We start from the raw sequence: 26171 nt of genomic DNA, 5'->3' as shown, positions 1-26171 counted from the left end.
GTGGATTACAAAAGATGTTACTGTGAAAAAAAGACTATACAACCCTTAAAGGACGTACAAAAGAAGCTGAACATAGTAATAGGGATCAAAGAAAGCAGAATTTTAAAATATTCCTGAAATAATACAATAATTTTATTAAATTCACAATTGATATTCACTGCAGTATAAGAACATATCCATAGTAAAGAAATTAGCAGCAGGGTTAATACACTAAAATCATATTTAAAAATAAAAATATTACAATTAGTCATATGTATAGTTAAGAGTATTCTCAACTGCTGATTGGTTACATGAAAACAAATATTGCTGAATAAATAAATATTTGGATTTCTGCTTACAACATTTAATGAAGCCCGGGGAAACCATTAAGACCATGGCGTGATTGGGAGTGATAGTGGATTCATGGAATGCCAGACCAATCCTACTGAAATTCCCCCCTGCCAATGCCGTTGACCACAGCAATGCATGTTGCATCTTGCCGGGGGGGGGTAAGCCTCTGCAACCCCAATGGGTCTGCTTGGACCTGCACCAGCGATTGCTCGCACAAGTCCAAGTGGACCCAGCTAGCTGGATCAAGGCCAGAAAGAGGGATAGGATATCAGCAGAGCTGCTGGCACCGATAATTGATCTCTTCCCAGCCCTTCACAAACGCCCATCCATCCCCACCCTATACAGCCCATCCAGCACCTACTTCACACCACCTTACAGGTGGCACCTCAGAGGCCTGTTGCCTGGCTGCTGCTATTCACCATTTGCGGCGGTGGCCAGGCTGCACTCTATGGTGCGTTTTGCGGCAACTCATCCGCTGAATAGGATTGGGCTGTGAACATATGAACCTGCCTGATAGGAAGTCGAAGCCGCCTTGGGTGCCCTTCGGGGAGAAAGTCGGACTACAAATCTAATAAATAAATAAATAAATAAATAAAGCAAGCAAGCAAGCAAGCAAGCAAGCAAGCATTTGCTAATTGAGAATAGTATTGCATATGCTGGTTTGCACCAGCTCGTTAGCACCCCTTTGGACGGGGTACTTTCTAGGCTACCTGGAGATGCCAGGAATTGTACAATGGTGCCTTCTGTAAACAAAGCAGCAGCAATACCACGGAGCTGCAGATGCCCCCTCCCCCCCATGAGCCACTGCAAGGGAGAAGAGTTCTACAGAGAGCTGGATTTGGATTTGAGAATAAGACAGCTAATATTGTAATGCCGTTGTACAAATCGATGGTAAGGCCACACCTGGAGTATTGAGTCCAGTTCTGGTTGCCACATCTCAAAAAGGGTATAGTGGAGATTGAAAAGGTGCAATAGAGAGCAACTAAAATGATTACTGAGCTGGGGCACCTTCCCTATGAGGAAAGGCTACAGCATTTGGCCCTCTTCAGTCTAGAAAAGAGGCATCTGAGGGGGGAGATGATTGAGACATACAAAATCATGCAGGGGATGGACAGAGTGGATAGAGAGACGCTCTTTTCCCTCTCACATTACACCAAAATCAGGGAACAGCCACGAAAGTTGAGTGTTGGGAGAGTTAGGACAGACAGAAGAAAATATTTCTTTACCCAGCATGTATTTATTTTGTGGAACTCTTTGCCACAGGAAGTAGTGATGGCGTCTTGCCTAGATGCCTTTAAGAGGGGATTGGACAAATTTCTGGAGGAAAAGTTCATTACGGGTTACAAGTCATAGTAGGTATGTGCAAGCTCTTGGTTTTAGAGGCAGGCTGCCTCTGATTGCCAAATGCAGAGGTTGCATCTGTTGTCTTCTGTGCTACCTGGGGCATTTGGTAGGCCACTGTGAGATACAGGAAGCTGGACTAGATGGGCCTTTGGCTTGATCCAGTAGGGCTCTTCTTATGTTCTTACACTCAAGGCCAACTAACTGGCTGCTGACTGGCCAGTCTGTTATAAAAGTAACTGATTTTCTCAAAGCAGAACTATACATATTACTGCTTGATTGCCTTTTCTGTCCATCAGGAAGCCACTTCCCCTTCAAGTCGAGCCATTGCAAAGTATAAAGAAGGAAAGAAAGAGGAAGAAGAAGCAGCTTTACAAATTAAATAAATGAATAAGTGTTGAAAATAGTTTTTGGCATAATCCTATGAATGTCTACTCAGAAGTAAGACCCATTCAGTTCAATGGACTTACTCCAAAGTAAGCAAGTATAGGATTGCAACCATACACTTGAAGGGGGGAAAACAAACACAAAATGAACAGGCTGCCTGTTACCTCACTTCCATGCTTCAATTGGTTTTCATTCCGGTACGTGTGTTCATACAGGAGCAAAGACAGGCAGAAGCAGAGCTTGGTCCACAATTTGAAAAAAGCACCTTTCACTTGCTCTGGTTTCTACATCCATCCATCTCCAATCAAAGTTTACTTAAGTTAGCGGTTGCCTCAAGTAAATGACATCTTACTGTCTGCTAAAGGGGAAAGCATCTACCTGTTCTCGCAAAAGCTGCTATCTTCATTAGAAGTGAAAAGTGCTGCTTAAGAAACTGGGATACTTGTGAGAAACCTACACCAAGTAGGTGCACTGCAGGAATGAAGTAAGGCTATTTGGAAAGATCTTCTCTCAACTTTTGAATTGTCATTCAATTAAAGGATGGTTCAAATAGTCAATGTGAGATGTATCTATGTCTTGCTCAAGATGAACATGTTATTGCCATCATTGTGTTCTCCAAGCTGATGGTTATTTCCTGCAAGTTTATGTACTGCATGTCTTTTTAACATGTAACCTGACTTGTACTTCAAAGCACGATGGAAGGTTGCGCCAGAAACAAGGAAAAATGTGTTGGGTCTCTTCAGTTTTATTTTCTGAATAAAGTTTAACCAAGCATCATCAGCAAAGACCATCTGAAGCCTTCATCTGTGTGTCGATTCCCTAGATGGATGGAACTCTAAGCTGTCAGTGAGCAGTGAGGCTGCAGTCTATGACCCTAAGAGAAAGCGCCTGCTTCTTTTTCTATACGCTTTGCTTTTTAACTCATGATTTAATTTTGTATGTTTGTAGTCTACATGGTTCTTGAATTTGTTGCATCTTATTAACATGGTGTTTTTTAAATTCTGCTTAAAGAAATATAATTCTCCTGTATTTTAGTTCTTTTTCCGATTCTGCAAATTTTTCTTTCGAAAATTCTTAGGAGCAGCGATTGTGTGTTTTATTGGAAGAACCACTCATTTTATTGTCTGCATGAGGAAAAGAATTATTTCTAGTATCAATTATCATTTCTCACGTATTTTAAGTCAGTTCTCTGATGAACTAATTGCTTTAAACTTGACGGGATTTATATACTAGGATTAATAAATTTGTCTCCTGTATTGTGAGATTGATAGTGGTGTCTCTGTGTGTGTGTGTGTGTGTGTGTGTGTGTGTGTGTGTGTGTGTGTGTGTGTGTGTGTGTTTAAATGTTGACATATAGTTTTGCCTTATGCCTGAGAGAGAGAGAAAGTTCTTGGGTTTCTCATTCTGCTGATGATATCACCATAAATTTTATTAAAGTCAAGGCTGTAGTATCTTTTGTTGAACTGTGGACGTGTTTGTGAGAAAGCAAAACTCAGTGATGAAAAATTCTGCTTCATGTCCAGACAAGGAAGTGGACATGCTTTTTCCTACTACTTTCAGGCCTCTGTAACCACAGAACAACCACTGGAACCCTGCAGATAAATTACATCCAATGGGGGGGGGGGTTGGCACATGAAACACAAAATAGTCAACAGGTATTCTCACATGTAGCGCATGGGTACAAGGCTAAAAAAAAATAGATCTCACAAACACAATCTCAGTCAGTGCACTTCATGCCTGCAAATACAGCCTCATCCCCCAAGCATCATTGCCTGACATTCTTCAGCCTTTTATAGATTCAGCTGCAAAAGAACTTTTCAGAAGAAAATATTTTCTTTTGTCTGTCCTAACTCTCCCAACACTCAATTTTAGTGGCTGTCCCCTGGTTCTGGTGTTGTGTGAGAGGGAAAAGAGCTTCTCTCTGTCCACTCTGTCCATCCCCTGCATAATTTTGTATGTCTCAATCATCTCCCCCCTCATGCCCCTCTTTTCTAGGCTGAGGAGCCCCAAATGCTGTAGCCTTTCCTCATAAGGAAGGTGCCCCAGCCCAGTAACCATCTTAGTTGCTCTCTTTTGCACCTTTTCCATTTCCACTATGTCCTTTTTGAGATGTGGCCTAGTTCAGCCTAGTTCTATCCCTGATATGCAGATTTTCTATAGGCGTGGAAGAGCCTTTGTACATGAAGCCCCTCCCTTCACACAAAGGAGAATTAGAGGAAAGGAGAAGTGGGGCACAGTCAGAAAGGAATGAAAGGAGAGGAGAGGTGTAGAATGTGTAAACAGCTCAGGCAGGCCAGAGGAATTGCAATCTTCCTCTGAGCCACACCTGAACTGTCATCATGTTCCAGCAGCACTTACAGACACCAGGATGCACACAATGTGGATGCATCCTAGTCATGTAGAAGCTTCTTGATCCATGGACCCCTACTGGACTCCAGTAAACTTCCGAGGCCTCCCATGTCAATAGCCCTATCTAGCCTATTTCACAACATAAAAACTGGTTGCCAGTCATCACAGCTATCCATTCATAGCCATGGTGGACAGCTCAGCACTGCTGATTCATGGAAGCAGGTTGTGTTGCAACAGCATCACAGATTGTGGCATGGCATAAGTACTGTAGTTGTTGTACCATATCTTGTGCACTTATTTATTGTGGCAGCGACTGAGAGGGCAAATCTACTATATAAACACATATCTGTTTAGCTGTCATGTCTTCTCCACAGAGGATTATAGTTTGGTGAGGGTGCTGAAGATTTAAAATGTGTAGCCCCGCCCCCTTTCATGGAACTACTGTACAGTTTCCAGGTAAGAGAGAATAATTATTCCTTTATTCCATCAGACATGCCAAGTCAAATGCCAAAAGGTACATAACTCTGGGTTGTAGATCTACATACAGGTAGTCCCCAACTTAAGGATGTCTGAACTTAAGGACAGCCGTGCACTTTTGCATAGGCACCCCATCTGCTCCGATGTTTTCGCGCAAGCCCTATAGTACAGAGAGAGAGAGAGAGAGAGAGAGAGACGCTGCATTTTGGAGACACAGAAGTGGTGGATAAAGAAGAGTCAGTACCGTAATTAACAATACTGTACTCATATTTGTCTTCAACTGATACAAATGCAAATTGTAACGTGTAAAATGCAAGCTGTAAAATGCAGCGAATTCAAATGCAGTCCCCACATCCAAGATGCTCTAAACTTTGAAGCCCATTTTGTACATTATATAACCCATAAAAGAAAAGAAAAAGCAGGGTTACCAAAAAGGGCACATTCACTAGGGGTGAATATTTTATAGATATTTACAGAAAGAAACATTTCTATACTTTTTTCAACTACTGCAGAAAGTTGTTCCTAATTTTATTTGTGTCAAATAAATAAAGGTTCAATCTGAGTACAGACCTCCAGAATCTAACATTTTTGCCCGGCCCACAAGTGTACACATTTGGTTCCTGTTGCATATATGCAACGCTGGGCAGAAATGGCTTAAGGAGGGGACTACTTGTATAGGCTCAGGTCACTGAGGGCGCAATCCAAACCTGCGCTGGAGCAGGCAAGCCAGGAGGCTTGCACTGCATCCAACAGAGGTTCGTAGGCTGCAGCGGCTCAGCCAGAGGCAAGGGGAAACCCGGATAAGGGATAAGGGCTGCTCACCCCAATGGGTCTCCTCGGACCTGCGCCACTTCTGGAGGTGGCGCAAGTCCGAGGAGAGCGGAGCGGCTTGAAGCCACTCCATTCTCCCCAGGGGCGGGGGTTGGGATCCTGCATAACCGCCCAGAAACGCCTCTCTCCCGTCTCCTCCATGCCCCCCATACCTACCTTCACTGCTTGTGTCGGCGTGGGTGCGCTGGCACAAGCGGCAGCGAGGAAGCCGCCGCAGAGGCTTCTGCTGGCCTCCGTGCGTTGGGGCATCTAGATGAACTGACGCAGGTGAGGCAGGACTTCTCCACTGGAGTTCTTCAACAAGTGTAGCTTCCAAAACTGAGAGTATGCAAACACTCACAACTCACACACTCTTAATAGCGGCCAGAGTGTTTGTACATTAACAACTGCAGTGGCGGGGCTTTTTGAAGAACTCTGTTGAGGTGATCCTGCCTCGCCTGCACCACATGTCTCTGCTCCTTAAGTGCTTAAAAGCAAAGCTGCTTTCTTGACTAACTTCCTCTTCATTATCAGTCTGAGCACTGTAAGCAGATTACTTATCTAGAAGCATAAACACACCTTTACTAGGAAGCTAGAAACTTCCCCTACTGTTTCAAAAAGGGGAAAAACTCCCTTCAGGGATTGCTAACAAGATTAAAATATATCATGGGTAGCTACAGATAACCGACAGATCTCTAGGGCTTTAAATCACATTCAACTGTAGATCTTGCAAGCCCATGAGTCCTGAAAGTTGACAGCTTGCTACTTGAGTAAGCAAAGTAGACATGCACACAGATTCCGTTTATTGAACAAACTCAGTACAGATTTGGTTGCCTTTTTTATTTTCTTTGCAATCAAATTGGCTAGTTAATGTCATTAACACCTGAACAGAATCTGATATGTCCTTATGAATAAAGACAAATGCAAAAAGGCAGGACTATAATTAACTATTATGCTAAGTTCTCTGCAGCACAGTTCCCTGATCAAATGTGGGTCCTCATAACGGACAGTTGAAATCCACATCTTGTAATTAGGATTGCTACATGGAAAAATTAGCATCCAAAGACCAAAAAAATGTGGTGTTTTCCTTAAAGTTCATTTAGTAGCAGTTTTTGGAGGTTTCGTTATCAGGGGTTAAATTAGAATATTTATTAAGGTCTTTCAAATTCAGGACAGCTGGAAAGGGTTCAGCATCATCTACACACTATACAAAGCACCAAGAATTGAGGGCCAAAGTAGACAAAATGTCAGAGATCCATTATCAAATCTTCCAGAAGCTGGAATGGGGATGGACCCAAGTCAGAGAAAGGACGGAAGGAAAAACTTGGAGGATGTTATGTGAAATTCCTTGATAGGAATATCTGTAAGATTCTGCAATCTCTAGGTAGTGTGCGGTACATGGAAACTCCAAGAACTTTACAAATTGAGGGCGCAGTCCTAACTCCTTATGTCAGTGCTTTCCAGTACTGACATAAGGGCAATGCAGCTCTGAGGTAAAGGAACAAACATTTCCTTACTTTGAGGAGGCCTCCATGAGTGACATCCAACTGCAGGATGCAGCACATGTCCCACTGGCACCGCTATGCCAGTGCTGAAAAGCACTGACATAAGGGGTTAGGATTGCGCCTAAGTTTACTCTGGAGACAAGGAAGAAGAATGAGCAAAAATTCTGCAGGGTCATTTTGATGCAGGAAAAAAGAGCGTAGGGTGCAATCCTAACCAACTTTCCAGGACGAGGTCAGGGCAACGCAGGTCCAAGTTAAGGAGAAAAACATTCCCCTTACCTTGAGGAGGTCTCTGTGACTTCCATCCAACTGCAAGATGCAGCACATGCCCCATTGGCACAGCTGTGTGCCAATGTGCTGGAAAATTGGATAGGATTTGGGCGTCAATCACTGGGTAGCAGCTAATGGCAGCTTCAAAACGACAAAAGGTATTCTGTTGGTAAATCTGTGTTGGCACATCACATAGTCTTTGCTGGCTTTTGCTGTAACCAAGGTAACCAATCTCATCAATTACTAATCAAATTTGATGGATCCTGAAACTGCTATTGTATTGCATGTCTGGATCACTCCCATGCTACAATGACACTTAGTAGCAGAAACCCCAAAAATGTAGTCACCCTTTGTCTTATGCAAGGCTTATATTCCAGAGTGAGTAAGCTAAAAATTACATACAGTACACTCAAAACTACATTAAAAATCACTACATCTGGAAAAATAAAATCTGTCTCTAAAAATTATAAGAGACAGGCAGGGACTCAGAGAACAGCGACATTATCCTATCTCAGGCTCAGTCTCAGGCAAGTATTTAGAAAGTGGAATCACCTTCACTGTTTAAACAATTTTTTTCTGGATTTTTTTTGGGGGGAGGGTCATTTTGATGATTCTGCATACAAATGACCATGCACAATTTTTGCTCAATCTTTTTCCTTGCCCACTACAAGTAGTTGAATTCACACAAGCCAAATGTACATCAAATGAGGAGTGACAGTACATTCAACATGATTACATAAAACGTCTAAATGGTAAGTTGAAAAAAAAGGTAAGACTTTAAGGCTGCAATCCTCTGCACAATTTTCCAGGAGTAAGTCCCACTGAACACAATGGGGTTTACTTCTGAGTAGACATGGATAGGCTTGTGCTGTAAATGTATCAGGTTAAGCTTATTTTTTTCCAAGCAGTGTATAAACGCCATCTTTTAAAAATTGTTGGAAACAAACATCACATTCCATACAGCTTGGACAAAATTTAAATAAAAACTTAAGGTACTGTCAAATCTTACTTTATTCTATACAAGGTTGTTTGCATCTTGAGAAGTTAGAACAGTTCCATGAAGTTTGTAGTAATGAGTCTTTGAGCAATTCCACAGTTCCCAGCCCTAAGTTCCTGCAATATGAAGAGGAATTCTTCATTCTTGCAATACAAACAGTTCCTGCCACTGCCCTCTGATACTACGGCTGATACTGGCCTATTGGAGGTCCTGGAAAAGCCCTGCACTGGGTCCTCTCGCCTTGGCATCTCTGACCTGCCCCCAATGATGCACTGGGGACTGCTACTGAGCATCCAGGGGTCAACCAATCCAGGTGACCCTCTAAGGAGAACCAGTCCTGCTCTAATGTCACAATAGGTATTTTGTTAGGCTCATGAAAGAAACTGCTACGCCTGATCGTACACAATAATATACCTGAATTCTATCAATTAGCCACTTGTTAGAAAGGTTTACAGTTTTTATGCAATTTGCAATGCAAAAAATCTCAAAGTCCAGATTTTAAATTCTGAGAGGGACAAAACCTTCTTCCTATTTATTTCTGAACATTGTTCTCTCTCAACTTTACACAGAGATATCTTTACTTCAGTTAATACAAATCTGGGGAAAAAACTGGATTACTAGACACTAGGGATCCTCTTTCTCCCAAACATATCCTTAAGCCATTAAGACTAGGGAGGGAAATGGAATTACAGTGATACTATAAATGAATAATTTTCAGAGCAAACAGCTGGCAAGGATGAAGATATACAAACATTGTTTGGCTTGATCCCCTGCCCATCAGGCTCCACTCCTACCCCATCTAGCCCAGCTAGGCTCTTCTGGTTGCTGCCCATATTGCCACACCCTACCTCCACCAACAGGCAGGCTGGCCCTTCTGTGCAGTAGAGTGTATTGAGCTTCCCCAGGTGATAAATCTGGGGCAGACTTGGAGCCACCTCCCCTTTGTTGTTACTGGAAGTATCACAGATCCAGCAGTGACACCATTCTGACCAAGCCAACACTAAGGGTGGAAGTCACTCCTCCTCTCCCTACCTCCTCCTCCACTTTCTTCTCTCTTCCTCCTTCTGCTGCTGCTGCAGACACAACAGTCCTCTCGCTCACCACCATCCCCGCAAAAAAGAAGAAGGTCGACTAAGCTGGAACAACACTGGCCTATTGTTTAGTCCCTGCCACCCTTTACTATAACTAGCTACTATAACTAGAGATAGAGCATGGGTGTGAAACTTATTTCATACAGTGGGCCAAACAGCAGGGAGACAGACCAGGGACAGACTACATTTGCTCTCAGTGTGGAAAGGATTGTCACTCCCAAATTGGCCTTTTCAGCCACACTAGACGCTGTTCCAGAACCACCATTTAGAGCGTGATACCATAGTCTACCGAGACTGAAGGATGCCAATGATGACTGAAGGCCAAAAGTGACATCATTAAGCAGGAAGTGGCATCAGTAAGCAGAAATAAGCAGTTTGTTCTCATGTAGAAATGCATTAGCTATAAATGACAGAAGAGAAAGTATGCAAATCTTGATCATATTTTCAGAATATGAGAGAGCCCAAAATCACTGGAGCTGGGTAAAGATCTTCCAGGGCCTAATGTTTGACATTCCTGAGATACAGGACGAGTGTGTAGACCACTTGATTTTCAGGGTCTCAGACTTGCTAACTCCAGGCTCAGGTAGTCTTACACCCTCAGCCCCCTTCCTGTACTTCCTGGACATGGGAGCTGGCTGTGAGCACTCAATGGTGAAGCCCAAGCCTTGTGCTAATATGGTCCAGGGCAGGGGTTGGGAAGATAAAATGGCTTCAGGCTAAACCCCGATGCCATTTCTGCCTCACTGTGTATCTCATTGTGCAGGGCTGACTGCAAAGCCACATCCTTTCCTTAGCTCTAGCAAAAATAAAGACATTTTAAAAAACCACACAGATGCATATACAAAAGAAAACTGTACAATTTAAAGTCGCTCCCAGTGCTGTTGCTCTGAGACATAGCAACTTCCTTAAACAACTGCCACTTCAGCCTGCCTCTTTCTGTGTGACAGTGTTGAATTTGAAATTCACATCTCTGAGTCTCAGGAGACACTCAGAACTGGGGGGGGGGGGGGGGAAGTGGATTTCAATCACAGTTCCAGACTGCTCAAGCAGCCGAACAAGGTGATAGAAGACACCAAGCTGTGGTGGAGGGTGCCATTGTGCAACACTCTCAACTATGCTTAAAAACAAAGCCTCCTTTGCAGTTAGAACTTCCTTCCACGCAAGTTAGTGCAACAGGACCAAAATGTTTCCCACCCCAGGTGGTTATTTGTAGGGAATTGTACACAAGGGAACAAATCAAAGAAGACACCCACATCCACTGTCAGAAGTGGTGCTGTCAGACGTCCATTATTCCACCAAGGATTCTACCACCTCACTGACCAACTCATGGTGCTGCCCAGATATCCCAGGCTGCAAGCTCTTCCTGCACCAGCTCAGAGCAGGAATGCCTACACATGCCAGCAGAAAGAGGTGACAGCACAGACTGTACCACTTCACATGCAGTCTGGGGGCTGTCATTGTCAAATGCTTCCTCAAGTTAGAAAAACAAACTAGTATATCAGAAAGAAACATTTCCAAGTCCAGTCTGGATCCTGCTGCCCTAAGTTCTGTACTTACGGAAGTTCTTTTTTAAGTGCCCAACAATCTGCTCTCTCGGTGACCACCAAAGCACCTCAGAACTTCAATGCCTCATTCTGCCCTACAAGTTCAGCAGACCCATCAGCCATTACGGGAAAACGAACTTGTAGCATTTAGCAGAAGAACTTTCAAGGGGCACTTTCCTGCCACTTGCAGTTTGGCTAGCAGGAATGGGGCCAGGTACCAACCTCTCTCACTTGCATTATGAAACAGCTTGCACACATGTGCATGCGCACCATCGCTTCCTCCCAGAGCCTCTGGGATATGGAGCAAAAGAAGGAGGTCATCAAATGCTTCCTTCACATCACACTCCCTGCAAAGCCTGTGAGGCGCAGGAGCTCCCCAATCTTACCCCTGAAGGCATCAAAAGGGATGCAGCATGAACAAAGAAGGTTGTTAGGGCAGCTGTGCAGCTAAGGAGGACAAGGTTCCATCGCCCCAGGTACCACGTCTTGAGGGGGTCTCAAGGGGGTGCCTTTTAGAGGCTTCTGAGGCCTGGGGAGGCAGCTCATGGCCTCCCTAAGTCTCAGAAGGCCTTTGAGGCCCAGGGGGTGTATGGGGGGTGTTAAAAATGTATGGACCCTGGGTGCCAAGTGCCCTAGCTATACCATTGCGCTGGGGAAGTCAATGTCTTAGCAAAACGGTTGGGGGCTCTTGCTGCTCCCTCAGATCTGCCGTCTCAGTCAACTGCTTCCATCTGCTTCAGTTTGCCCCATTAAGAAGACAGTCCTGGTTGTGTTGTTACAAAACTGATATAAGTGGTGTCCTTATATTTAGCAAGGGGAGAGCAACCATCCCTCTTCATCCTATTAAGGTGTCTTTTTCCAGAAACTGTTGCTGCTGTTTCTTCTGTATTTTTTTTTTAGAGTGTGAACCTTTTGGGAACAGGGAACCATTTATTAATTTATTTCTATTTAAACGGCTTTGTGAACTACTCTGTAGAAAAGCAAAATATAAATATTCTTAATATAATATAATATAAGCTTGTCATGTAAATGTGACCTCAGTCTAGAAAATGGTATTTGGGCTTAAGGTTAACAGGACAGTTTTATGAATGGATAATTGAGGAAGGATTAAGTACAGCTTTGGTACTGATTGATTTGCTGTGGATAAAGTGGCCTTGCTCATTGTTTGCTAATGCCATGAACCTGAGATTGTACAATGAATTCTGGTGAGTGGGGTGTGTGTGTTTTCATTTTCTAGCCTTGCTCTGGACTTTTTAAATATTCAAAATAATAGACATTATACAGGCAAGTTTGCATGATATGGTTGGGTTGGAATCTTTCAACCTGTTTTTATTTTCAGTCACACACATATAAAGACAGTGATTCTGAGTCTGCTTATCTGAAACTCTGTTCCCTGAAGTCAGTAGGACTTAATTTTTCAGCCAACATATTGCAAAGCTGAGGTGAAACCCCACCCATGTCCCCTAATACAGTGAGGGGAAACCCTGGCTAATCTTTGTCTTCCTCAGATCTGTCAATACATGGCCAGTAAGAGAACAGAGGGCCGCCTAGAGTTTGACAGTAGCTGAAATTCAGACACTGGTCATCACTGACAGTGAAACAACACCAAGATCTGGGGCACCATTTCAGTGTTCCAGGCAGGGGCAAAAGCCCATTCCAGTGTGTGTTCCAAGTTAAATTGCAAAAAAGCAGCATTTTAACAAAGCGTATTTGTTGCAACATTGTGGTTATTTTTAATGTCACATCTTTTCTCACAACAGCTATGGCAATATTACTAATGCAAGATAGTGTACACCCGGGCGGGGGGGGGGGGGTTTAAAGTAAAGATATTTAGGCTCATTTGATCATCTGTGGGTAGACTACTTGAAGTTAAGAGAGAAAGCATCAAATCAGGAGATTCTTAGTTATCATCCTGTCTCTCCCATGAACTCAGTAGGGGTTTCTTTTTTTCCAGCCCCAGTCCTGCATCAGCAGTAGGAATATAAAAATACTGAACTGCCTTACAGGGTTGTTGTAGAACTGAGTGGGGTAAGTAGTGTGTGTGTGTGTGTGAAGCACTTCCAGAACTAGAGAGAGTGCTCCTTGCCACTGGTGTGTGTGTTGTTTTTGCCTTTCCTAGGGGGCTCCTTGCCACTGTGACTCATGCACCCCACTGGCCCCCTCCCTTCCTCCAAGGAGCTCAGAGCTGCCTTCCGCGCAGACCCGAGGCGGCCAAGCCTTTCTCCTGGCCCAGCTTGGCTGCGAGCTGGAGCTCTTCCGCGCCGGGCTGCGCTCTCGCGCCCCTTCCCCGCAGGCAGCCCGGGCTCCGAGCGAGCCGCAGTGCCGGCCACTTACCAGCCATGGCTCGCTGGGCGAAGCTCTTCGTGTGCGCTGCTGCACCCTCTGCCTGCTGCGGCGTTCCTGTTGCTGGGCTGGTCTGGGCTGCGCTCGCTCCACTCCGGCGGCTTCTACCTTCCTTCCCCCGCGCGGGAATTTCCCGCGATGACGCGGCTGCTGCTGGCGGTGACGTCTCCGAGATCAGGTCGGCTGCATCTCGGCCCCCTGCGAAGGTGCGAAGCGGCCTCCAAACCCCCGCGCTGGTGCCACCGTCTCCGCGGGCGCGCTGCTAAGGTCAGGGTCTGGTTTCAGAAGGCGCTTGGGGGCCTGGCCCCACCCCACACCTTTTCTTCATGTCAGCCCCCCTCCTCTCCCTCTGGCCCAACTTACAAGCAAGGAGCCAAAGATGACACAAGTTCACTTTGCACATGCTCAGGGGCATGCTCGTTTGGAAGGAAGTTGTTGCGCCAGGTTGATTGTGTGTGTGTGAGAGAGAGAGGACTATTTCAGGGCTCAATTTACACATACAGCGTTACTCCACATCAATTTCCTGGTCCACCTCCTTAAAAACATAAGAAGAGCCCTGCTGAATCAGGCCAAAAGCCCATCTAGTTCAGCTTCCTGTTTCTCACAGTGGCCCACCAAATGCCCCAGGGAGCACACAAGACAACATATCTTGTGTATCCATATATTGACTGTAAGCCTCTCAAGGCAGGGACCTATGTAAAGTCCCATCTACTTAACTGGTACTAAAATAAATTTATAGTAAGGAAGTGCTTTTTAAAATATGCAAATACACACTCTTAAGGGCTTAATGCTGAGTGCTAAGCATGTGTACTTGGAAGTAAATTGCATTGGCGTGAATAGGGAATATCTTCTGAGAAAATAGTACAGATATAACCTAATTATCCACAGTTTTATCTCAAAGATGAGAAGGGCTTTTTAAATTAAAGGAAAAAAGTTGTTTGACAATAGCCTCATTAATTCGGGAGAGGGCAGCTAGCAGACAATCCATCAATCATTCTCTTTCCAGGCATTTAGAACAGCTTCACTCCAAGGCAAATGACCTTCCCTTCCCTGAGCACATGAAAGAATGCAAAGGGATTATCACCTCCTCTTGTATTCTCCCCTTCCATGTGCTCCAGGTGAAGAGGGGTTTCTGCCTCAGAGTGAAGCCTTTCTAAGCATCTGGAGAATGATTACCTGCCTGATGCCTCTGTCCTGCAGTACAAAGGTCAGCAAGGCCATTTTTCAATCGCTGAGCAAAGGGATGTTGCTTTTATAACAGATTTCCTTTAACTCCTTTATTTTTTGGCATCCATGTGGGTTTTGGGAACATAACATTTGTGGCTACTGAGACTCAACCTGTGTTAGGGTCAGGCTGTTAACAACTACCAATATCAAGCTTTTGCTATATTATTAATGGGTTAGTTTTGATGGGATTCTTTATTGGTTTCAAGGTGACTGTCTTAACCAGCCTTTACTTCTTCTCACTTGTGTCCATTACTTGGAAATAATCCTATGGAGCTGCTTTCCATTGAGTCAGTCCTGTGGTCCATCTAACTCAGTATACTCAGCGTGAACTGGCAGAGGCTTTCCTTGATCCTTCCTAGCCCTACCTGGATTGAATCTGCCACCTGCCTGCAAAGTAGGGACTCAGCAGGGCCAGAGAGCTACAGCTGTGCCATCTGTGGATGGAGAGACCCCAGCCACTTGGATGGAGCATCTGCATCTTGCATTTTAGCTGACAAGTCTGACAACTGACAAGTCTCCCAGAGCAGCTGATAGAAAATCAGTAATTGGAAAAAATCATAAGAGAGGGTGTGGGGGAGAATTATGCTTCTTCTCCTTCCCCTCTTGACAGGGCAGATAGTGGCCCCTGTCAAGAAGGGGAAGATAGTGGCCCCTGCAGGAAGGTGGCCAGTCAGCATGCACATGCCTTGGAGCTTCTTGCATTCTGTTTCTGCTAAAGATTGATGCTGTCAACATGAGGCAGAGTGCTCAGAAAGGATTGGAAGGGAGTTGGTGTGGTGTCCTAGTTAGACAGGGAAGGCCTGGGTTCAGATCCTAGCTCAGGCACAGTTGGGTAGCCATAGGCTTCAACTTTTAAGTCTAACCTACTTCACAGGGCTGTTGTGTTGAGGGACCATGCATGTTTCCCTGAACTTTTCCAAGGAAAAGTGGAATAAAAATCAGGGAGATGGATGAAGATACATGTTGGAGATGCTTGGAGCTCATGTAGGCCATGTTACAAACCAATTTAACCCATTTTTGCCCAGCCCACAGGTGTACACATTTAATCCCTGTTGCATTTATACAACGTTGGGCAGAAAAGGCTTAAGCACAGTTAGAACTCTTCTGTCAACCCATGTCAACTAAGATTTTCAATGAGTTTGTACTTCCTCCATGCAGGGGTAGGGCTTTTTTCTTCTTAAGTTAGCACATTCACATGTGCAGCCTGCCCCTTCCCACAGGCTGAAATAGCACGGGAAGAGCTTTGCTCCCTGTTCTTGGTCCTTAAATTGTGTTAGCAAAGAAAAACAGCTGGGCTTTCACAGGTGTGCTCCCACTGGTATTTCTGGAAGATGATTTATGGCTTTTATTGTCTTGACTATGTCTTTTTAGTCTTTTATTGTTTGCCACTTTGTGATGCTTTTAACTTTAATGGTGGGATAAAAATGTTTTCAATAGTCAAAGAAATAAAGTTCTTTGAAATCATGCATGATCAGGTGCTTGAGCCACACTGAATAGTAACAGCAGTTTTTAGTCAGGAATTAGCACTTGTACTGTGATTTCAAAGGGTTCAAAGCATATTTGTATTGTAATCCTACTAACCACACTATAAGGTAGCCAGTATTGTTATGTGCACATGACAGATGTAAGGGAAGGATGATGGACACAGAGCAAGTCTTACCTAAGGCCTTTACTGAGTTCTTCATGAAGGGGATATCTGAACCATTAGATACCTTATTTGTTGCACTGTGCTTCACAGGAGCAATCAACTAAGGATGCAATCCTAACCAACTTTCCAGCACTGACATAGCTGTGCCAGTGTGGTGTGCACTGCATCCTGCAGTGCAGAGGTAGTCAAGGGGACCTCCTCAAGCTAAGGGCATGTTTGTTACCTTACCTTGGGGGCTGCATTGTGGCTCAGTCAGTGCTGAAAAGCTGGTTAGGATTGCGCCTGAAGGTTATTGACTGGGAAGCAATCACTTCTGCTCACCTACTCACCTCCACTGCACCTCTTCCTCCTTCCACTCCTTGGAGTAGGAGGAAGAGGAGGTGTGTTGGACAGTGGTGGATGAAGTCTGTAGCCCACTGTTCTCCTCCCCTCCATAGTTCCATGTTGTCCTCCTGTTCCTTTTTAAATCCACAGAGTGAAAGGAGTAGAAGCTGTTGCACCATTTGGTATGTGCCTCAGATGCTGCAAGATCTTCAGCTGTCTCTGCTATGACACCAGCGCAAAATGCTATGCTTTGGAATTTCACTTATTTCAGTAACATTTATTTGCAAGTAGGTACAGTGAAGGCTAGAGCTTTTGTGCCTTCCATATTACTTACTGGGTTTACTGCTAATCTAGTGTTAGTTCTTTATAGGACTACCAACAGCTTAGAAAGAAACGGACCCAGGCATGCTCTTCTGCATAAATCAGCAGAGTAAGCATGAAGGATCACCTGCTAATGTCTGCAGTTCAAGCTGCTGTTAAATGCACAGAGCAAGAGTTGGTTTAACAAGAAGGTGGCAACTCTTAGGTCTGGAGTTACCTCAAAACCTCAATCCTTTAGAAGTCTGAGGGTGACCTTCAAAAAAAGGTCAGATGTGACCCAATGCATAGGGAAAGACTAAACTGCAGTACACGTTGCTCCTGGGATGACATTAGAGAGAAACAAAACTTAAAAAAAAACTTTCTAAGCAAGTGACAAGATAAACCACAAGCAGCCTGAGACTTTTGCTTTTCTGTGTGTGGCCGGACTCTGAGCAAAATGAAGTCTGAGAAAAGCTGCAGCTCCAAAGATACTCATTCTGCAGTACAGGTGCAGCCTATTTATCCACAGATTTTTTAAATCTGCAGATTTGTCTCAAGGCGAATGGGGTGGGGATACTGAAAGTCGCACACACCTTTGCCTCCTTTGCCCTGAGTGGGCATCTCACTCTCTTTCCAGGCAGCCCAAAACACTGCAAAAAGGCTCTGCCTCACCCAGGCAGGGAAATAGCCCTGGAAGAGGTTCCCCTTGCAAGGAACAGTAACATTCCTGGAGTTCCTGAGCCAGCAAAGAGGCTGAAGAGGGGAAAGGGGGGGCGGAAAACCTCTGTAGCCAGAACAGAGCAGCAAGGTGGAGCTCTCTCACTCTCTCACTCACTCACTTACAGGGGCAGGGGACAGCCCTGCAACACAGCAACAGGGGATTGCTTTAAAAAACCCAGGGAGTGTTTGCCGAATTCCCGCCCCCCCCATGGTGCAGGCAATCACTGACACAAACAACCCCCCCCTCACACACACACACACACACACACACACACACACACACACACTGAGATGGTGCAGGCTATCACCAACACAAGCAAGCCTTGCCAGTAAGCAAAGCATGCGATTTAGCCTAAGAGGGTCGCCCAGAAAGTAATGCACCACATTTTTTTTTCTCAGCCTACAGTAATGGTACGAATGCGAAACTTTAGATATACATTATTTGAATTTTCAGGAGTGCGCACACAAATTTTTGGTTTCTTCAGACAGATAGCGTAGCTGCAGCAGTGTTTCGAAATGGCGTCTGTAAGTGATGTACGTTACAAGCAGTGTGTTGTCATTGAATTTCTCACTGCGGAGAAAGAAACTGTTGGGAACATTCACAAACGTTTGTGTACAGTTTATGGAGAATCTGCAGTCGACAGAAGTACGGTTAGTCGCTGGGCACAGAGGGTGAGGCCATTAGAAGGCGGTTCGGCAGAGCTCCAAGATTTGCAGCGTTTGGGGCGGCCATCCACGGCTGTCACACCTGACAAGACGCAGCTTGCTGATATGCTCATTCGCGAGGACCGACGCATAACGACTAGGAAGTTGGCGCTGAAGCTGTCAATCGGCAAAGGAAGTGTGGATGCAATCATCCGTGCTCTTGATTACTCAAAAGTGTGTGCACGATGGGTTCCATGCTGTCTTACGGTGGACCACAAATCTCTCAGAAAAAACATTTCTTCTGAGTTGCTGAAACGTTTTGAAGATGAGGGGGAAGCGTTCTTGTCCAGGATTGTGACAGGTGATGAAACCTGGGTTCACCATTTTGAGCCCGAAACAAAACGACAGTCGATGGAATGGTGTCATCCTCAATCTCCACAGAAGAAAAAATTCAAAGCAACTGTTTCCGCCGTTAAGGTCATGATCACTGTGTTTTGGGACTGTGAGGGTGTCATACTCATTGATGTGATGCCAAGAGGCAGCACCATTAATTCTGAAGCTTATGTGAAGACATTAACCAAACTCAAGAAGCGCTTCCAGCGACTTCGGCGCCATAACAGCCCAGGTGAATGTTTGATTCAACATGATAATGCTCGGCCTCACACAAGTTAGAGGACTTTGGATCACATCACTAAACAGGGTTGGACTGTGTTACCCCATCCACCCTACAGCCCTGACCTAGCTCCCTCAGACTTCAACTTGTTTGGGCCATTAAAGGATGCCATTCGCGGAAGATATTTTGAGGATGACGAAGAGGTGATTCGCACAGTGCAGAAATGGCTTTGTGACCAGAACAAGGAGTGGTACCGACAGGGCATACATGCCCTTGTGTCTCGCTGGAGGAAGGCCATAGAACTGGATGGAGATTACGTGGAAAAATAGGGAGTGTAGAAGAAACATCATTCTTTCTTGTGTGTAAGTTTCACTGTGTTCAATAAATACTTGTTGAAGAAAAAAAATGTGGTGCATTACTTTCTGGGTGACCCTTGTACAATCCTCTCCACACTTTCCTGGGAGTAAGCCCCATTGACTATAATGGGGCTTACTTCTGAGTAGAAACGCATAGGGCTGGACTCTTAAAAGTTCAGCGGGACAGCTGGCAACGGGGAGGGCTAAGTACAGAGGGGAGGGGATTGATAACAGCTGCCTTAGTTTCCTTCCACCTGGAAGTGTAAGGCTGTAGTATATTTGCCTAACTCTATGGAATTTAGCACAATGCGTTTTTTGTTAATCACTCCAAGTCAGGAACGTAACTAATGGGGATAAATAGGCTGCACCTGTACTGCAATCCAGCTGTTTTTCAATAGGACTACTCTGGAGTAAGTGTGTCAAGTATGCAAAATACTACTTATGCCAGTGCATGTCTTTCAAACTCCTGGCTTCTGGAGCTGAGTGCCTCTGAGCACATGGGTGTTCCCTTTAAATGGAACAGAGATTTATTTTTGATAAAGACCCAGGGCAAAGTGCTTCTTAACATGGGCAAGGCAACTTTCTGGCTGCTGTGTTTGAAAAGACAGCAAAGCACAGTGTCTCTAGGCAGGCACAGAATGTTCATTCTGATGAAATTCAGTACCCATGCATTTCAATATCCATGGGTGCCTACCCCGAAGATGCAGGGACTCACAGGACCTTGTGAATGCAAATGGAAGTGCCTCTGGACAGGAGGTCTGGTCTAGAGGGTAGAGCCTCCTTTTGCCTGAAGATAATATCTGCAGGTCACCAGTTCAAGGCCACTGGCACCGTGCGACCTTGAAGCAGCTGACAAGCTGAGCCGAGTTATTCCATCTGCTCTGAGCATGGGAGGATGGAGGCCAGAATGTTGCGACCAGATCAGAAAGAAACATCTGAATGTTGTGGTTTCTTGAAAGATAGAACCTTCTTTCAAATTGTAAAAATCCCTATGGGGATTTAATTAGCCTGCCTATGTAAACCGCCTTGAATAGAGTTCGAGGAGAAATCTGAGGACCAAGAAAGGCGGTATAGAAATACCTGTATTATTATTATTATTATTATTATTATTATTATTATTATTATTAACCCCTGCTAATTGGGTAAGAGGCACTTTTCAAGTGGGTGCTCCTTTTTTAGCAGGGGGAGAGTAAATGGCCCACCTCATCCCAGCACTGTCTGTTCTAGTGGCTGTCTGCTGGTATTCATTTGCATTTTTTTAGATTGTGAGCCCTTTTGGGACAGGGAGCCATTTAGTTGTTTGATTTTTCTCTGTAAACCACTTTGTGAACTTTTAGTTGAAAAGCGGTATATAAATACCGTTAATAAATACCGTTAATATTATTCCAGTCTCAACTGGGAGGTCTTCTGAGAGGCACTTCTGGTTTGCTGGCAGGGCCTCCTGTGAATTTGATTATCCACAGAAATCTGTTTCCATGGGGGCTCCTGGAATAGATGGATACTGAAGGCCCACTGTATCTCCAAAGGGCCTCTGAGCAAATAAAAGAGAACTCTCCCTGTAAAGGATGCCATCATTTGTTGCTTGGGAACCCACATGCCCATCTTATAGAAAGTAAAGCACTCACAAATATTTATGGTGGAATATTTGGTGGAAGGCAGGATTTCCCCGTCCTTAGGGCATAGTGTTACAAAACTTTTTTTCTTAACAGAAATTTAATGATGGAACACTATGCCCCATAGATTGACCTATGTAGATGACATTCAAGTTAAACCAGTAAAATTTATTGATCTATTGATTGAATGGATTTTTACCCTGCCTTTCTCCTGCTAGGACAGCTTACAAATTTAAAACAACAATAAAAACAGTGGACAACAGTACATAAAACAAAAACTAATTTTAAACCACCCCAATGGGTACGTGTAGTTTCAATTGACTTCAATCATCATCAGCATTCTCTATCAAAGCCATTCTAAACAAATGTCTTAAAGTCCCGTTGGAATGTCTCTGAGGGAGCAGTTCTTAATTTCAAGGGGAGAGAATTCCATAGTTGAGGTGCCACCCCTGAGAAGGCCCTATTCCTTGCCACCATCCCTTCGCCTCCATCAGTAGCAGCATGGCTAAAACAGTCCCCCCTGATGATCTCAAAAGTTGGGTCAGATTACATAGAAGAAGGCAGTCCCTCAAACACCCTGGTCCTGAGCTGTTACAACCTTAAAAACCTTGAATTGTGTCCAGAAATGAACCGGCAGCCAGTGTAGCTGCTGGAGCAGCAGCCTGACTGAATCAACCGCACGAACCCCTGAAACCACCAGCAACCCTATAAGGCAGAGCTTGGCAGCATACAGCCCACATGCCAGATTTGGCCCACCAGCTAAAGTCATCCAGCTTGCCAGCCAAAGCCCAGCCTGCACAGAGTTTGGCTTGGGAGGTGAAGCCTTCTACCCAAGTCACCACACATTGGGTGGAGAATGATGGAGCTACCCATCCTGGCTCACGGAGTCCCTGTGCCTTGCAGCTCTGTGTATGACACTTCCAAGTGCCTGGCAACCCAGTGACATCATCACCAACCATCTGGCCCTTTAAAAAAAAAAAAAAGATTGCCAACATTGTTATAAAGTGACCAGCTCAACAACAGAGGAAGGAACTCCCAAGGTTACTGGAAGTGAAAATGTTAATGAATAGAACAGGTATAGAAAAAAAAAGTTATTGTGATAATATGCCATTTATTATTTGCAAAATGCCTTTAATACTACTGATACCAGTTGTGTACCTCCCATAGACTTCCTTGGGGCAGATGCCCCAGGCGCTGGCTGCTAGGTCCCCACAGAAGCCTCTCTGAGGCTCCCGTGGGGGGCGGAAACTGTGCTTCCAGTTTGCTGGAAGCATCGTTTATAGCGTTGGGGAACCTCACAGAGGTTTCCCCAATGTGGGGGAAGGTCCTGCAAGGCTCCTGTGAGCCTCTGGTGAGTGGGGGGAGGTGGATTTCTGCAGGGGGGGGAGCAGCTATAGCCTGTGGCCATCATGGAGCTTTGCCCTGGGCAGGGGGCTGCAGAGGTCCACGGCTAACTGATACTTAGCACTAAGTAGAGCAGGATTTGGTATTAGCTGTCTGTGTGATCCAAAAGCTTTCAAAAACTGTCTCAGACAGAGACTTGGCATGTGAAGTTCCATCATTAAATCTCTGTTTAAAAAAAAGTTTTGTAACACTATGCCATATGAGTTTAATTTCTAAAAGGGAAGGAGCCATGACCTTGCCATGCAGTCAGCTTTGTTTTTGTTAATGTGAAATCATTTCCCCTAATCTTAGACATGTTGGTCAGAGCAGATTATAATGACAGAAGGATGGGTATTCTGTAGACCATTCCATTTTTTTCCTCAAAATGCCAGCATGGTATTGAAAAGCCTGTCCTTCTTTGTATGCAGAGGTTCCTAGTTTAATTCTTGGCATTGCCTGGTAGGGCTAGGAAAGGCCTCTGCCTAAAATCTTGAATTGCTGCTGCCAGTCAGTGTTGACAATACAGGGCTTGCTGGATCAGTGGTCTGGCTCAGCAGACGACATAAGGACACAAGAAGCACCCCGCTGGATCAGGCCAAAGGCCCATCTGCTCGTAGTTCAGCTTCCTGCATCTCACAGTGACCCACCAGATGCCTTCAGGGAACACACAAGACAACAAGAGACTTGCATCCTGGTGCCACTCCCTTGCACCTGGCATTCTGAGGTAGCCTACTTCTAAAATCAGGACAGCTATGAAGCTTCTAAGATAGCTTTATATTTCTCAGAGAAAAGTCATGTATGAGGACTTGAGTGAGAGGGAGGCAGGAAACATCAAGCTTTAGCCATGGTAGATCATTGAGTCTGAAGTAATTCTCCAGATAAATGATATCAGGTACGGAAAACACTGGGTGAGGGCACCTCCAACCAACAAACATGTGGGAGATCTGGCCTTGCCCCACCAGGTTGCTTGCATCATTTCTGGAATTCCGTTGGCTTGAAATCTAGTGTGAGAAGCAAAAGATAGATTCAGCTCTAGTAGCAGATCTTTGCTGGATTTGCAGGCCCCCTTCTCAGTGAAGATACTGAAACAAAGAAAGCTGGGGGGGGGGAACTAGGACCCTGTGCCTCAATTTGAGGTATGTGACCAGTATCCCTGAGCCAACCTTTAGCATTTGAGCTGAAGCTTTTCAGGTTGGTGGGCTTAGGGGATCCAATGAGAAAGAGAGTAGCTCCTGCAAGCCTCCCCCAACTTGTGAGGATAAAAAGGGTGGGAGGCTAATCATGCATTCCATCCTATGCTTCTAGGACAGTGTTTCTCAAACTGTGGGTTGGGACCCACTCAGTGGGTTGTGAGCCAATTTCAGGTGGGTCCCCATTCATTTCAATATTTTATTTTTAATATATTAGACTTGATGCTACCATGGTATGTGACTGAATTTGGGGAAATGTTACAAACCTGTACTTTTAACAAGCTACTTTGTATGTTCTTTTAACAATTATAGTCAATGGGACTTACTCCTGGGTAACTTTGGGTAGGATTGCAGCCTTGGATGGTTAAAATTTTTCCTGCCTGATGATTTCACTTCCAGAGGGTCCTGACAGATTCTCATTCTAAAAAGTGAGTCCCAGTGCTAAATGTGTGAGAATCACTGTTCTAGGAGGAAGGGCAGGAGACAAATGAAATAAATAAATGTAATGTCACATCTAGTCTCCTGAGCAAGACTGGTCCACCAGTTTGCTGAGGCTGCCACCTTAGGCAGATCTATACCCTGTGTCCACTTGCAACCTCTGTGGCTGCCACACCATGCCCACACTTGCACCCCTTGCCTTGTAACAGCACCAGCCATTGGGCATTATAGCTGTCTCCCTCCCATCCCCATTCCTGTCTATCCTTCAAATTAACAAGGTAGAGGGCAGGAATGGGCAGAAGGACAAGGAAGGGAATAGAGTGATGGGCTACAGAAGGAGCAGCTAGAGCAGCCACAGCTGCCACAAAAGGGAAGATTGGGATGGGAAAGGAGGTGAGGAGAGAAAGCCGCGTGGGTTGAGGGGAAGAGAAACTTGTATATAAGGTTTGGGAAGAATGAAAGTGCGCTCTGCATGCCTGGAATAACTGCAGGGGATACAGCCACATGGAGAGGTCTCAGGTGCTTGTGGACCTTGGGCTAGACCTGCTCCTGAGTGCTACAAGAGGGCGACAGCTGCCCAAACCATAGGGATGCTTGAGCCAGCATGGACAATTAGTGCAACAAAGTATGTTGAAGGTCCATTAACATGATCTGCTTTACAGAATAGAGTGGCAACAAGGTTTTTGGAACCTGTCAGAACTTGGAATTTTTGCCTGCATCACTAATGAGTACCTTGCAAAATGACTCTGGCATTTGGGCAGCCATATAAACAGGGCACTTCCCATTGTCATTCCATGTTGGCATCCTTCAGTCTCGGAAGACTATGGTATCGCACTCTGAATGGTGGTTCTAGAACAGTGTGTCCTCTCCAGTGCACAAAGCCTGGGTAAACTAGATATGGAGGACAGACTGTTTCCCATGGAGCAAATCCCCCCCTCCACGTCCCTGAAATGGTCCAATGGAAAGGCAGAGGCCAATACGGTTTGTTCCAGCGGCGTCGCAGGAGTTGCCAGAACGTGACTGTGTTCAGCCATGAACTGCCTCAGGGACTCTGGCTCCAGATTTTGCCTCGTGGTTGACTCCTGAAGCCTTTTCCATAATTGGATGTAGCCACAAGGCAGTGGAGGTTTGGGATCAGAGTTTTACTTCTCTCAGATGAGCTGCCTTCCCAGGCTAAGGAGTTCCATCTACCTGTGGCTGTTCAGTCACCTCTTAGGACAAGTACAGCCAACCTAAGGGCCTATTCTTATCCCCAGCCCCCACAGGAAACCATTGTCATTAGTTCACAGGATGCAATCTGATAAGTACTTTCTCTGGCTAACCTGGGAAAACCTTATGTCAACCAGGGACCATTCAAATAAGCGCTAAGTTACTCATTTGGAAAAATCATGTGGAAGAATCCTTCAGAAACTACTGTGTCTGAATGCAGGTAGAAAGTGCATACTCCCTGTGGCTAAAAAGAACACCAAGGAAGTGTAGCATATCTATCCAGACAGGTTTGAGCCTTCTCCCTGATGGATTCTGGATTCTACATGAGCTTTCTGGATTCTACTTAAGCTTTCTTTTCTGTCTTGTCCTTGCCTTTAAAAACCCCCAGGGTCTTACCCAACCTTATCGCTACACTTTTATCTACATCCCGGTTTTCTACTTTCACTCAAGCACCTCCACTACTGTCAATTGCTAGGAGGTCTCTTGCCCTATCAAGAAATGGCTCAGCTCTTCCTTTCTTGCTGCACCTTATGCCTGGAACACATCTACCATGCCACCTTTCTCTCTCTTTATTGGCATGTCAGTATAAACTATTATGGTCCAGTCTAGACCAAGTCCTATGGATAAATGGCACAGTTCCTGTAAGATATCTTTCTGAGATGCAGAAAGAGAAGGAAATGAAAATGAGGCATACAAAGTGATGTGGAAATACTTATGACAACAAACAGGTTTTTTAAATTGGGAGAGACCTAGTTAGCAGGAAGGTTAAAATCAGGGCCCTCTTCCTTGTTCCTCATAGCACAAGAGAGCCTGAGAGCCCTCTTGTCTACTCAAAAGTAAGTTCCATGTCTAGGCATGTCTACTCAAAAGTGAGTTCCATTATAGTCAATGGGCTTACTCTCAGGTAAGTGTGGACAGGATCGCAGCCTTAAATAAGCAAACCTGTGAAGAGCACCTGTGTAGTTTCTTCTTTGATGCATCTGGAGCTCAGAGTGGGGAGAGGGGAAAATGGCTATGCACTCCAATGAGTCTCTCTGGCAAACCCCATCCACCTTTGCACT

At 45.0% G+C, this 26171-nt stretch overlaps 1 protein-coding gene across 1 annotated transcript in view; it reads right to left on the bottom strand.

The window, feature by feature from the left end:
* REL (REL proto-oncogene, NF-kB subunit) overlaps positions 1-13514 on the bottom strand; it is a 57308-nt gene extending 43794 nt beyond the window's left edge. Inside the window, exon 1 of the mRNA XM_066611931.1 lies at positions 13436-13514. Within this exon, the coding sequence (XP_066468028.1) occupies positions 13436-13442 (7 nt within the window). The 5' untranslated portion in view covers positions 13443-13514. The remainder of the gene's footprint in view (positions 1-13435) is intronic.
* Positions 13515-26171: the final 12657 nt, after the last annotated feature.

Source organism: Tiliqua scincoides, chromosome 1, assembly GCF_035046505.1.
Source record: "Tiliqua scincoides isolate rTilSci1 chromosome 1, rTilSci1.hap2, whole genome shotgun sequence".
In the NCBI taxonomy this organism is placed as follows: Eukaryota; Metazoa; Chordata; class Lepidosauria; order Squamata; family Scincidae; genus Tiliqua; species Tiliqua scincoides.
Note: the sequence above shows the minus strand (reverse complement) of the source record. Positions and strands in the feature narration are given on the sequence as shown.